Genomic DNA, 15,236 nt, shown 5'->3' with positions numbered 1-15,236 from the left:
AACAGTCGAAGCCTAGGCAAGGAGGTTAACCCTGAAGGAGCTGTAGAGTTTAAAAACAGAGACTGGAGTATCTGTCCATATGATCACAGAAAGCCGTACACTCCATAGAGGTGGCCTTTATGGAAGAGTGGGCAGAAGAAAAGACTTTACTTACAAACAAAAATTGTAAGGCTCATTTTGAGTTTGCCAAAAGACATGTGAGAGACTCGCCAAATGTATAGAGGAAGGTGCTGAGACCAAAACTTTTTGGCCACCAAGATAAACGCTATTCCTGGCACCAAATCAACACAGGTGGTCACCTTAAGAACACTATACCCACAGAGAAACATGGTGATGCAGCAACATGCTTTGGGGATGTTTTACGACAGTAGGGGCAGGGAAAATGGTATGAGCAAAACCTGTTTCAATCTGTCAGTGATTTCAGACTGAGATTGAAATTCACCTTCCAAGAAGACAATGAAGCAAAGCATACTGCTAAAGCATCACTTACGTGGTTTAAGGGGAAAAGTATAAATGTTTTGGAGTGACCCAGTCAAAGCCCACACCTTAATCCAATTGAGAATCTGTTGTTAGACTAGATTAATGCTGTTCACCAGAGGAAAACACCTAACTTGAAGGAGCAATTTTGCCTTGAGGAATGGGGAAAAATATCAGTAGCCAGATGGGTAAAGATCATAGAGATGTAATTTACTTTATTGGAAGCTCTACAGAGTATTGACTTTAGGGGGAGTGAATAGTTATGCACACTGGAGTTTTCAGTTATTTTGTCCTATTTGTTGCGTGCTTCACAATAAAAAACCCAAATGCTCACAATTGTAGGCACATTACTTACATGAACTGATGCAAACCCTCAAAATAACCAGTGAAATTTAAGGTTGTAAGGTAGAAAGACAAAAAATTGTTAAGGAGGTCAATACTTTCTGAAACCACTGTATATATGAGTAAAATATAGAGGAATAACATAGAAGTATTATGTCTTTTTTATTATTTAACCTTTGTACACATTTTGAGTAGACAATGAACAGAGACCGAGGAGCTGTCATAATCAAGGATCACTTTACTTAACCTTTGGTTTGTAGTTTCATTGAGTAATAACCTAAGACTGATGCAGTTCATTTGTGACATACAAGGACTTTTAAAGAGATGGGTGCCAGTATCAACCTAATTTACAAATAGTGTGTTTTTGCCTTCCTTCCCCCTATTTCAATAACAAGGTAAATATTAATAATTTATAGAACTAGTCTGGTTAATCATTTGTAAATGGAGCCAGAGACTATATATATTCACAAGATTTTCACATATTCTCCAGGCTTCTGAGAGGTCCTCCCCAAAGATCTGCAGCCATGAAGTGGGTCACTCTGATTTGTGTGCTCCTCTGCACGATAGCAACTGAGTCAAGACATTTGCAAAAGAGGGATACAGGTAAGAGAGGATTGTAGTAAGTACTAACCAATATGTGATTATTATCTATGCAGACAAGCAAAACTTCACTCATCTTTTCTTTGTTCAGCACGCAGAAAATGGTATGAGCTGCACTGTTACATTGCATCCTGAAAAGACCATATGTACAATTTTACATATTTTGTAGTCAATACTATGCATTAAATTTTGTTATTATCTGAAGGGTTGATTTCAAATTTATCTTCACAGTAATGTGACTGTTGCCAGAAACGCGTCAGTTCTTAACATGTCGCCAGTACTGGTTCATGATTTTATGAAATTCTAATAAAGACAAAGTTATTTTAAGTTATCTCCGCTTGGATGTGCCGAATTTCTTCTTTTCCACTAATCAGAATTATAATTTGCATGAAATTTGTATTTATATTCTTCCCTGTTTTTCCATTTTTTTCTAGATCATCATCCCAGGAACATTGGTAGCATGTATGTTACTCTCGGCCAAGACAACTTTAAACACATGTAAGTATTTTTTATCTGTTTTTACATAGTTTTCTATCTTTTTAGCTTTGCATAATTTATCCACTGTATTATGGGAACCTAAAATAATCATTCAAGCAGGGTAAATGTGGGCAGCAAAATTAGACATTAAATTATATGGCCTTTATACCTCTCATCATTTAATAAGTCTCTACTAAGGGGCTTGTCATAGACTACCTTTCCCTTGCCTCCATAACAAATTCATTGTTTTGTCATTCATCTGGTGAATCACAATTCACAATCCTCCAGCAATTATGATAATTGACTCATTTGCAATCTACTAAAAACCAGGAAATGCTATTAAGTTTCTTTTTAGTATGCCATAGAGCAAACATGGTATTTCTGTCCCAGTAGCCTGGATAACAATAATATAAGCTCTTTAATTGTCATATAAATGTACACCATTCTGGGTTTCATACTGCAAATATATTTGCAATAGTAGCAACAATCATAAGATTTAAAAAGTATTCAAAGCTGATGCATTTAATGTGCTGCCATATTGAGAGTCATTAACCTCATGCTATTATTTTGTAGACTGCTTGTTATGACCTCTCAGAACTTCCAGAAATGTACACTTGAACAACACTGGAAACTGGTTCAAGAACTCTCCGCCGTTACTGAACACTGTGTAGACAACGAAGATGAAGCAGATTGCAAGAAACCAATGGTATGAATGTTTGCTAGCGATAACAACATAACATAGCTTTTACGCTGAAACCCCCACATTGCAAGTTATAATCAGATAGTATGTGGATCCAAACTAATCGTCATTATTTTAATCTAGATTGGAATAACCTTCCATGTCACAAGCCGGCTGAATCTCTACATATTAACAAATCAGTCTTATGTTAAAAAGTTTAAAAAAAATTAAAATTGGATCTGCTAATTTTTTTTTCTGTGATCTTATAAAGGTGCCTTTGCTATATAATGTGTAATGGATGCTTCTGACCATGCAGGGACATGGTCTTAACATAATATATCTCCTGACCAGGGAGTGAAGAATAAGTGATTATACAAATGATATAGGAATGGCTTGCACCTGCTGCTTGCTGTGAGGTAAAACATTACTTTGCCTGTTTTATCACAGGAGCGAGTGTTTCAGCCACATCTCCAGTCCCCTGAGCTCATCATAAATCAAGTCAGTGAGGCAGGAGCTGCAGATTATGATGAGCTCACATGTCATGGACTTGATTTATGTGATCTCAGAGTGTTGGAGACATGGCAGAAATACTCACTCCTGTGATTAAACAGGCAGGGTAATGTTTTATCTGACAAAAAAGAAACCTCTGTGATCCCATGTTGTCCTGTTTCTAGAATCTGCTTCCTCCCATGGCCAAAAGATGTGGTAAGTACAGACCATGTTCCTGTACGGTCAGACACGGCCATTATACATTACATCGCGGGCACATTTATAAAATTATCTCAACACAGAAACATTTTTTAACACATCTAATTGTGGAACTTATTATTCTAAGATCCATTGACTAAAATGTACTTTATTAGTAGAACAACCCCTTCAAGCATGCCTCAGGGTTTTTTTTCACATTGTCTTCTTCAAATGACACATCTGATTAATTTTCTTTCATGCTTTTGCAGAATACAGTTTTCTATGATAAAGTTTGTACAGCATCAGATGAAAACAAATCTTATCCGTGGAAAGCTGATTGTTGTGCAAAGCAAGACCCAGAAAGAGAGAAGTGTTTCCATGATCATAGAGATACTAACATCGAGCCATTTAAGAAACCAGATGCTGGTGCTGCCTGTAAACTACAGACCGAAAACCCTCATGAAGCGTACCACTAGTAGGTGTTTGCATTCATTTTTTTATGTATTTTCTTCTTCCTTATGTCATTTGTATGTAATGTTTATGAGTATTATACCTATTGGTGCAGTTGATCATATCACCATATAAAACTATCATAACATGTTTCATAATGGCATATCTGTACCCAGAAGTGTAATTTGAAGCTTAGGAGTAGTATTGCAAAATCTGCAAAAAGCTTGCTGAAACCTCTATATCGGTGGCTTCATATATTGCAGAAAGACTGGGTACAACTAAAGCATGTGCACCCTCTATTGCTACCTCTTGCACATCTGCATGAGAAATTATATCTAGCCAGAAAATAAATTAGCTATAAAAAGTTATGAAACTGTACACTATACTTTGTATTTCAGTTCCTCGCAGTTTTAAGACCTCTGCTTCCTATCAATGAACCGAAACAATACCCCAAACCCTGTCTCCATCATGTAGACCAGGGGTCCCCAACCAACGGTCCGTTGGGGTTCTTTTGCCGGTCTGCGGAGCTGCCGCAGACCAGCAGTAAACACTGACAGTGTGCTCTGCGGTGGCTCAAAGCACACTGCAGATGCCTGCCCTGGTTGTTCATTATCACCGGGGCGAGTCGCACGTAGAGGCACGCAGCGCTCATCACATGTGTGGCTGCAGGCGGGAACATGCTGACATTGTTATTTGTCAGTGCTGTCTGTGGGCAGGGAGTAAGCCCTCTGCTTTCCCACCCGTGACCATAGTAACGCTGCAGCCGTGGCCCGACTGAAGCAGCAGGGAATGAAGAGGGGAAGAGAGGGTTTTTTTGTATATATGTATATGTGTGTGTGTGTGTGTGTATCTATATGTGTGTGTATCTGTGTGTATGCATGTGTGTATGTTTGCATCTGTGTATGTGTGTTTATCTTTGCATGTATATATGTGTGTATCTGTGTGTATACTGTATGTGTATGTGTGTATGTATGTGTGTGTATGTTTGCATCTGTGTATGTGTGTATCTGTGTATGTGCGTGTATGTGTGTTTATCTGTGTCTGTGCATGTATGTGTGTATGTATGTGTGCATGTGTGTTTATCTGTGTTTCTGTGTGTGTATGTGTGTGTATCTATGTGTGTGTGTGTATGTGTGTGTATCTATGTGTGTGTATGTATGTGTGTGTATCTATGTGGGTGTATGTGTGTTTGTGTGTCTATGTGTGTGTATTTGTGTTTGTGTGTCTACGTGTGTGTATTTGTGTTTGTGTGTCTGTGTGTGTTTGTGTGTCTGTGTGTGTGTATTTGTGTGTGTGTTTGTGTATATATATATATATATATATATATATAAAAAAGCCCCCCCGCCCCACCTCCCCCCCAGGCCATGGAAGAATGGTCTTGCTGGAAGCCGGTCCCTGGTGCAAAAAAGGTTGGGGACCACTGAAACTGATTAATAACTAATAGAGAAAGTTGCATCATTTTCAGGAGATGAGAATGGAGCTTTATCTAGGATGTAAATGGCTATTCTAACCATATGGTTTGCTTACTTTCAGCTACATTGATACTATTGCTAAAAGACACCCATCTCTCTACCCCCCGGCCGTTCTGGGACTTGGTAAACAATATAGCATCATTATGCATGACTGCTGTGCAGAAGAAGAGAAGGAGAAATGTTTCGATGCCAGGGTATGGTATGCCATGGTTTACTGTAAAATTGTATTAATTTATAATCACAACCAATACTACAGAAAGGACCTTAACCCTGTATACCCTGTGTGGTCTGTATACATTAGTGTTGTTCTTTCCATGCTCTTTGGATTGTTTACCTGGAAATCTCTGAGGAAAGGGAATGTGGACCGTAGAAAGCTCTAAGTAAACTAGTCCAGGAGCACTTCCCTGCAATTCAGGAAATAGACTATCAACGATCAAGTAACTTGAGAGAACACAAAATGCCATAACCCATTTAAATTTCACAAGACTTTGTAATATGCTTCCTATTTTTTTCTCATTATTTTGTTTTGTAATTTTCTAGTTCGTTGACATTCAAAAAACCACACTTTATTTAGAATATCATCAGAAACATACTTGCCATATTCTTAAATCATTCCCACCGGAGAGAGTCTACTATGCCAAGTAAGTCACAGCCTATCTACTGGATTATTGATTGACTTTATTGATGGATTGTTATTTATTCATAATTCAAGGGATTAGCTTGTAGGGGGCTAGTAGGGCACCTAGGTGTTGAGTACCTGGAAGGGATCAAGTAGGCCTTAGGAAAAAGAGGCAATTTCCCAGTTAGCCACTTCCTAAATTCTGCAATGTTTCTGCTTATCATATGCTGTTTCATAATTTGTTCTAAAGTGATATAGTGTACCCAGAAGAACCAGAAAATACTACAGGTGTGGCATAAATGTGAACTGTATCTACAAGAAACTTTGCATAACTTAATAGTACATGGAACTTTTTAAAGATCACAAACTTCTTACCTATAAACAGATTAGATGATTAGTGTCTTAACACGAGGGTCATATCACTGGGACTCAACCAGGCGAACATGGTTCCCATGTTCCGAGTATCAGTGCACATATGCGTCCGCTGCTTCATTCAAATGTTTTCAAATAGTCCTTAAATAGAATCACATGGTGTTTTCACAATATCCTATTCATTCAAATGGGGTACATGAAACTCCCATTCTCATGTTTGGTGGTCCTAGTGGTCCTTCAGCAACCAAACATTTATCATGCATTGTGAAGATAGGTGAAAATCTGCGATCTTGAGAAAGCACCTTTAACCTGTTAATATTTCCTAATTTGCATTTCTCTACTTCAGAAAACTTGTTAAATATGGTAAGAAATTCCCTGCCTCTTCTTTTGATGTTGTACATAAGCTCACTCTTGAATCGGTGCATGTGAGTAAGGACTGCTGTAAGGATGATGTGGTCGAATGTATGACTGAGAAGGTAAGACAAGAAATATACAAATGCTACAGCAAAGATAAAAACTTTGAATTTATGGCTAGGTTTTGTGGGATAGTATATAAGGGCTTAGACAGTCAATATAAGACGACACCTTGATTTCCAACATGTCCATATTACAGACCTGTATGCTGGGACTAAAATTCAGCCCTAGCATTTGAAAGCACACAGACCAATGCCGCCTCCCTGACCTTCCCCAGATTGGGGTCTTTAATACTAATATTAACCTGCCTGGAAAAAAAATCAAGATTTACTACAAGACCAATATTTCCAATAATACCGTGATATAAGACTTAATAATAATCACACCACAATTATAATATTGCAGTATAAAAATACCACCAGACCAGATATGATCAGCATATACAGTAGAAAAAATGGAACACAAAGACATCCATGACTTACTGATTTTCTTCTCACATCACCAACCTCTGATCTAGACAATAATTATGTTGCTTGCTGTTAATCCATCGGTTAATCCATGAGGTGCCGCTGTCATGAGACTCACAACTTCCTTACCCCGACGTGCGCATTTTGCCCAGCCTCTCCGGGGGGGTGTCCTACTCGCGGTAATGGCAGCAACAGTATAATCAGATGGATTAACAGCATGGCCAATCCAATAGGGATAGGACAGGTCTTTCGACACATTTATTGTGAGGTTATAGCGCCTTTCTGAGCTGCTCGCTGGTGATTTTCATTTCTAATTGATTAGCATTACAACCTATTTGTGGTACATCTTGTGGCAAAATTGTGAATAGCAAGGTATTGGCATATAATTTAAAGGTATTTTTCTTTGGGATCTTTTTTATATGAGATAATAAAACACTAAGCACTTTTTTTTCTCATTTGAGATTTTGCAAATAAGCCACTGTAGCACATTTGAACTTTGAGATTTATAATTGCTATTAGTGTATATTTTCCTTTTGTGATTGTACCATAAGATGGATGTATATTAATTTAATTATGTCACTCAAATAGTCATCTGAGAACTCCTGAAGCTTCTGTTTCTTCAGTACCTTTTATGCGAATATAAAAAAACAAAAAGCTGTTTTAATGAAATATAGATAAATTTATTTATTTTAATTGAATCTTTTTTGTGTCAATTCAAATTTTTTTTGTTTCCTTAACTGATGAGGTCTAGTTATGCAAAAAATAAGTGGTAAAATTGTCATGTGAAGTAAGTGCAGCCTTTGATTTATGGGCAGTTGTGATATTAAGGATCTGTGTATAAATCACTTATAAAACTAGTAAACTTTGAGCAGATCCTGGGCACAGCATTTCAGAACATTTCTTCTTGTAGACCTGATTTCACTGTAAGTGGTTACAGAGCAGCCATAGGACTAATCCTTTATGTCTCTATCTGGCAGATGGAATACATTCAGCATGTCTGTGATAATCATGAGAAGATATCACCCAACTTGAAAGCTTGTTGTGAAAAGAGTCTACTTGAGCGCACACCCTGCATGATTACCTTACCCAATGACGACATCCCAGCCGATCTGCCTAAAGAAATGAAAGAGTTTGTAGAGGCCGAGGATGTGTGCAAACATTATGCAGAAGAAAAAGATCTCTACTTAGCCAAGTAAATATACTTAGATTCAGATTTAGCATATTTATACAATTCTATACTAATAGCAATCTCTATTTTGGTTAAGCAAATTCAGATTGAGTAATGATGGAAACCCATACAGCATATATATGCACATATAATCAAAACTTATTGCAAAAAGAACATATATATATTTATAAATACGTTGACTGAAGGTGTTTTTTATTAACTATTCTAATTTGCTTAGATAATGACTTTTTGGTTTCCATTGGCTGTAAGCCACAATCATCAACATTAACAGAAATAAACACTTGGAATAGATTACTCTGTAATATATGAATTTCACTTTTTGTATTGAAGGAATGAAATAAATTAACTTTTTGTTGATATTCTAATTTTGTGAGAAACACCTGTACATATGTATATATTTTTTCCCTTACTATATATACCATATATATATATATTTTTTTCATTCAGTTGTCATATTTATAAATACATTCCAATAATTTTTAATTTAAATTTGATGGAAGGAAATTTTACGGTGACATATACTGTATGTCCATAATTCTCATGATAATGTAGTTTACAGCCTCTAATATTGTTTTAATATGCTCTTTTGTAGGTTCCTTTTTGAATTTGCAAGAAGGCATCCAGAATTATCCGACCTATCCTGTATGAGAGTTGCTAAAGGCTATGAGGCCCTGCTCACAAAGTGCTGTGCAGAGGAACATCCTGCGGATTGCTACAAGGCTGCGGTAAGACGTCTTTTACCTAGGCAAATGCCTGCCAAAGTAAAAAACAGGTTGTAGAAATAATCTGCTTTTGGTTTCTTTGCAGCCTCAACTGTTTGAAGCCAGAATCAAAGAAATCCAAGCTCTAGCAAAGCAAAATTGTGATGCTTATGAACATCATGGACCTCATGCTTATAATGCTGAGTAAGTTTCCCTCAGTAATTCTGTGAATAACTTAACTATTGTTGGGGTCGGATACAAAAGATACAAAAAGTTGTTCTGTTAATGGAATCAATAGTGATTATAGGTATTATTTTGACTTGGTTGATATTTAGAAATGTATGACAGGTATATGGGCACGGGACTATGGGATGGAGGATATGTATGATGGGTATATGGGCACGGGACTATGGGATGGAGGATATGTATGATGGGTATATGGGCATGGGACTATGAGATGACGGATGTGTGATGGGTATATGGGCACTCGACTATGGGATGGCGAATATGTATGATGGGTATATGGGCACGGGCCTATGGGATGGAGAATATGTATGACGGGTATATGGGCACTGGACTATGGGATGGAGAATATGTATGACGGGTATATGGGCACTGGACTATGGGATGGAGGATGTGTGATGGGTATATGGGCACTGGACTATGGGATGGAGGATGTGTGATGGGTATATGGGCACGGGCCTATGGGATGGAGGATATGTATGATGGGTATATGGGCACGGGCCTATGGGATGGAGGATATGTATGATGGGTATATGGGCACGGGACTATGGGATGGAGGATAATTATAATTTGCTATAACTAACCACAGTTAGTTACTATTCCCGGGCAGCACCGGGCTCTTCAGCTAGTATATTAATAATAATAATATATTAATAATTATGAATGTTTAATTATGGTAATTAAAGCCCAAGAGCCTACTGCATGGAGCATTAAACTGAGTTAATTGATTTGATCAAATATATTCAATGGCAGATGTTGTTGAAGTGGTAAAATTGTGATTGCTGTATGATTGACAAAGACTGTCTAAAAATATGTATCCTTTTTTTAAATAATTTGATAGGAAAGTTTTCTAATGTAGGAGATATCTTTTTTGCTTGTCAGATTGCTAGGACGCTACGTACCAAAAATGCCTCAGGTGTCAGATGAAACTCTTCTTAAAATCACTGGTAAAATGACAAAATTTGCTGGCAAGTGTTGTGCACTTCCAGAGAACCAAAGACTGTCTTGTGCGGATGACAAGGTATGTTGCTTTCATGTGTGCGGTCCTAAAGTCATATGTGAAATTAGGCACTGATTCTTTTAATTTCATGGATCAGGCCACATCAGAAAATAATAATCCAAAAAAAGCTGTGTAGACACTGTGAAGGCTCCTTGAAAATCATTGCAGAAAATGTCCACAATCTTGTATATAATCCAGGATGTCTCCTCAACATTCGTACACACTGGGCAGTTATATTCAGTGCAGAATAATAATGATCCAGAAAATTGATATTCAAATAAAGAAATAAATCTTTATTTGAAACTTGAATCTGTATATTGGCTGCCAAAGAGCTCCATAGGTATCTACCAACATACAAATCTTACAGACAAAAAATGTCAGGTTCATTCAGACTCCAAAATTATGCTCCTAGCAGTTAATCAGTCTATACCGACTGTGTCCAACAACAACTTACAGACGCCATACCGCTATGTACAGTCTTTGTATACAGAACTCTGCTGGCTACATAGGAGAAATGGCCCACTTAGACAAAACAATAATCAGGGAATGAGCGTTCATAACAGCACTCGTTCCTTAGTATAGGACCATCCAAACATTCCACCAAACTCTCCATTAACTAGAAAAATGTTTGTTAAGGGTGTGCAATGATTTTTAAACAGGCTTAAAAATATGTATTGGCATCACGTTGACCCTGCCAATAACAAGTAACTTTATGGGGACAGAATGACAGCTTTAATGATCATACTGGGCATAAAGAATGTTTGTTGGCCTGTGTTGAGAGCCGATTGGCAATCGTTTAATAACTGTGGATGGCACTTCTAAAGGGACCATAAGAGTCCTGTCTAGAGCCAATTATATAAATTCTTGTCTCACGCACAACCCAAAAACTCCCCAAAACACTTTGGCCCCAATTCTTTAAGACTGATATTTTTTGTGCCAGTATCAGTGACGGAAACATTGGAGTAAAATGTGTCGCATTCATACCAGGTGTGCTCCTTTTCAGGCTTGGACTGGCCATAGGGGAACAGGGGAATTCTCCCGTGGGCTCCTATGGAGACAGGGGTCTCCAACCCTTCTATATGGGTAGTAATTGTCATAATTCACATGATTTACTTTGTACAGAAAAAAGCAGCATCTCATAATTCATTAACCAAACTACCTAGTTTATTATTACGTAGACATATAGGTACATTTGTGAAGGAGGGTAGTGTAATATTTGTATGCAGGTGAAAAGTGGACCCCCAAAGTCATTGTTACTGGTGGACCCTTGGCACCCCAGTCTGACACTGCTCCTTTTATTGACTTTGGCGCATCTGTCAACTGCCCTGCTCTATCTTAAGAAGCCTATGCCAGCCAGGGCCTGACATACATTTCTTTTGTAATTTACACCACTTTTGTTGAGTAAATTATAATGAGTTTCTTGGCCGTGCTTGACCCTGACCCCAGTGTCTGTCCTCTCTTCAAAAAATTGTTGGGACAGGCAGAAAAATAGCAGAAATCAAACATTTTTGAGTAACTTTGATTTGTGCAAAATGTAACAATCAAGCAATTTTATGACAGAGTTACGGCCCTTTTGAATAAAGTGCACATAATCTACCTTATAAATTAGAGACATTTGGATAAAAGAAAAATCTGTTAATAAAATGTCAAAAAATGCCCAAAAATGATCAGAAATGCTGTGTTTGAAGGCACCCTAAGACTAATTACAAATTGGCATTGCTAAATAACAATTGATACTGAATATTATTAGAATATATATTATATATTAGATTTTTGGTTATAATCTATACTAATAACAGTTTTCCATCAATTAAAATATACTTATTTTTGCATTTCCAGCTGGATATGTTACTAGGAGACATGTGTGAAAGAGAATCACAAACATTCATAAACGATCAAGTTCATCATTGTTGCGTTGACTCTTATGCGGACAGAAGACCATGCTTTACAAAACTTGGTCGTGACCCATCTTACAAAGCACCAGAGTTTGATGTAAGTCACTACAAAGGTGGTGCTGATGTCTGTGAGGGGACAGAAGAGGAGCAGAAGCAAAAGCGGCTTGGGTAAGTTTGTAAATTACATCTGGAACCAATGTAATCATTTCTTGATTGGGAGATGCTAAACATGTAATGTACAGATATTCTTTTAGTTTCTTCTCGTTGCCTTTATTGTTCTATCCTTTTCTAAATAAATTGCAGAATGTTGATTCGTGTCCTGAAAGACAAGCCTGATACCCCACCAGAGAAAAGGATGCAGATTATTGGAAAATTCAATGAAATAAGAGAGAAATGCTGTGCCGAAGAAAATCACCAAGCCTGCTTCGACAGTGAAGTGAGTTTCTTTTATTATTGTTCACTGTAAATGCAGCTATTGTAGATGTAGCATGAATTAATCTGCGTTTACACTGAAAGATTATAGTGAATGAGTGTTTTTAATAATTTGATACAATTTTTCAGTGTGAATAGGCTCCTGCTCCCCAGAAGAAAATACATTAATCGGGTGAAGTGATCTTTTGTACAAGATCACTGTTCTCATTGATGCATCATCCACCGACGAGAAATACTGAAACTTGTTTCAGAGCACATCGTTTACCGCAGTCTGCCTGTGTAAACAGGCTAATAAACGACCAAAGACTGGAAAAGCTTTACTGATCAGCGGTCATTCAGTGCTGCCGGTCAGTCTATGTGAACAGACCCGTTAAATAGGTTGCTTTACATTACTGTAACTGAAGCTATTTTAGATCTCATGTGAGTTAAGATGAGTTTTAGGTCTGTTTACAGGGAAAGACCACGGATGAGTAAATTTTTACCGATCAATGGTGGTTTGGCTAGATACCATATACTAGATTGCTTGGTGTACATAGGCTACAAAGGACTAGGCAACACCGAAAATGGTGATCTTTTACTCTGCATAAAAAGATCATTTCACCCCATGAATGAGAACTTTGCATTTGGTGATCGGCAGCCTGTTTACACAGCAAGATAATCACTTTTTTAAGAACACTCGTTCACAATTATCTTGCAGTGTAATCGCCTCTTTACTATAAATGCAGCCACCAATTTTAGATCTTCCAGAGGTTATCACTGAAGACTATTGTAGACTTAAATAAAGCAGTAAATTATAACGTGTTTTGCATTTAGATCTATTAACAAGTTTCTGTTTCTAGATATGGGCCGAAAGTGTCATCTGCAGTTTCCTCCTATATATTTGACTTAATTTTTTTTATTCAGCTCGCCTCAATACAGCTTTGGCTTACAGGCTGTCTGAGAATCTGCAGAGACTTTTCTGCTGGTCAGAGGAGATGTTGAGAACTGTAATGTCATTCTCATCCTCTGTAAAACAGAAAAGATACTGTATAAGTGTGGCGGGATAGACATCATAATAAATACCAGAGGACAGGGAGGTCTACTCTGTATGCTGCCTGCGGAAAGGAACACTGTACAAGACTAGAAATTAGAGTGCAAAAAATAGAGAGAACGTGAATCACGTGGGACGTGTCCGCTCACACTTTAGCAACAGAGAAGAGAAACTTGAGGGCTCAAAGGATGAAACTGCTTGATTTATATTTGCAAAAAACAAAAAGCACAGACCAGAGATTATAGTCTTGCTGTATAGTATGTCTCAGGTCATATACTTTATTAGGCTTTCTTATATAGCTCCATCACATTCCACACCGCTTAACAGACATCTTCATTTGGGTACACAATCGAAATTCCTTATCAGTATGTCTTTTGGAGTGTGGGAGGAAACCGGAGTACCTGGAGGAAACCCACACAAACACGGAGAGAACATACAAACTCCTTGCAGATGTTGTCCTTGGTGGAATTGGAACCCAGAACCCCAACAACAGTGCTAACCACTGAGCCACCATGCTGTCCATATATGTCTCGTCTGATCAGTGGCTTAACAAAAATCAGCACATGAAGGAAAAAATGATGTATGGTCAGTGTAAAAACATAATACTAACATTTACACAACTTTTTGGACAAATTTACTACTCCTGGCTAGTATTTACATGTACATGTAGTGGGAAAAGATGCCACATATAAATAATAATTGTCGCATATCTTCAGACAGTTTTGTATAACTTTATACCATTTATTGAGTGGCTTTTTAACGCCAGTATTTTGTGACAAGGTTTGGTGCAGTTGAGGTTCACGTTGTTGCATTTAATTCAAGCCCCTCCCCCCCATGTCAAGGAATACCTATTTGTAACTAAAAGTGCCTAAAGCAAATTCTAAATGTAGATCAGTTTTTATGCAAATTAAACCAGAGTCTTGGGACATTTGTACATTTGTATTAGTAAATGAGACCAAAAAACTGAAGAAAATGAGTTTCAAGAAGGGATGTCTATTCTTGATATTTACATTGTTTTTTTTTCCCTCCAGAGACCAGCTTTTCTTCTATATTTGAAGAATTTGCTCTCGCACTAATATAAAGGAGGTAAATATGTGACATTCCACGTGAAATTCTACACAAATAGCTATACAAGAATGCAGATCCTAATATAGCAAGATGGTTTCGCCATGGTAAAATCGCGAGCTGGCATTAATAGCAAAACACTGGAACATTATTATAAGCGTATATAGAATATTAATACAGTAACTTCTATCCTTATATGTGAATCTGTTGACCCACTTGAACAGATTGTTATATTCTTCATCTTCTGTTCATCGTCTGTATTCAGTTAGGAAAAAGAACACAAACTTTTGCTTTATTCACGTTGGACTTTTTAAGGTTCACAGATGATATTACTCTATGATTATATAGCAACTCAGAAGCAGCCCAATGCCGCATGTCTCCCTTGTATAATTATATCTTAAAAATTGTTGATTTAATTGCATTTATGCCAATTATTCAAATTTTTCTTTCCACAGACTGCAGTCTCACAGGGGAACAAGACCAGGAACTTTTGATATTCGATCATTAGTACAAGTTTCAGAAGACTCAAACTAAAATATATACAGAACTATTTTACAATATGAAATAAAAGCTTTTGTGAATTAAAGTTCAGACGCTTGTTTTCTCTGTTGGAGTAGTAAAATAA

At 37.3% G+C, this 15,236-nt stretch overlaps 1 protein-coding gene across 1 annotated transcript; it reads left to right on the top strand.

The window, feature by feature from the left end:
* Positions 1-1,290: 1,290 nt before the first annotated feature.
* LOC141101301 (albumin-like) lies at positions 1,291-15,197 on the top strand. The gene is made up of 15 exons (XM_073590311.1): positions 1,291-1,422; positions 1,854-1,917; positions 2,470-2,602; positions 3,532-3,737; positions 5,246-5,378; positions 5,725-5,825; positions 6,522-6,651; positions 8,034-8,248; positions 8,838-8,970; positions 9,053-9,150; positions 10,072-10,210; positions 12,029-12,252; positions 12,388-12,520; positions 14,578-14,632; positions 15,067-15,197. The coding sequence occupies exons 1-14, from the start codon at positions 1,344-1,346 to the stop codon at positions 14,620-14,622; spliced, it is 1,833 nt and encodes a 610-aa protein (XP_073446412.1). The 5' UTR covers positions 1,291-1,343; the 3' UTR covers positions 14,623-14,632; positions 15,067-15,197.
* The last annotated feature ends 39 nt before the right edge of the window (positions 15,198-15,236 follow it).

This window comes from Dendrobates tinctorius, unplaced genomic scaffold (genome assembly GCF_039654945.1).
Source record: "Dendrobates tinctorius isolate UK_male_01 unplaced genomic scaffold, ASM3965494v1 ptg000011l, whole genome shotgun sequence".
In the NCBI taxonomy this organism is placed as follows: Eukaryota; Metazoa; Chordata; class Amphibia; order Anura; family Dendrobatidae; genus Dendrobates; species Dendrobates tinctorius.
This window is presented reverse-complemented; position numbering and strand designations above follow the sequence as displayed.

What these genes read in the sequence shown, in the direction of transcription:
- LOC141101301 (XM_073590311.1), top strand. Translation starts at nt 1,344, where the DNA reads ATGAAGTGGGTCACTCTGATTTGTGTGCTCCTCTGCACGATAGCAACT. An exon ending in CAAGACAACTTTAAACACAT is followed by an intron (nt 1,918 to 2,469) that starts GTAAGTATTTTT and finishes ATTATTTTGTAG; the next exon opens with ACTGCTTGTTATGACCTCTC. An exon ending in CAGATTGCAAGAAACCAATG is followed by an intron (nt 2,603 to 3,531) that starts GTATGAATGTTT and finishes ATGCTTTTGCAG; the next exon opens with AATACAGTTTTCTATGATAA.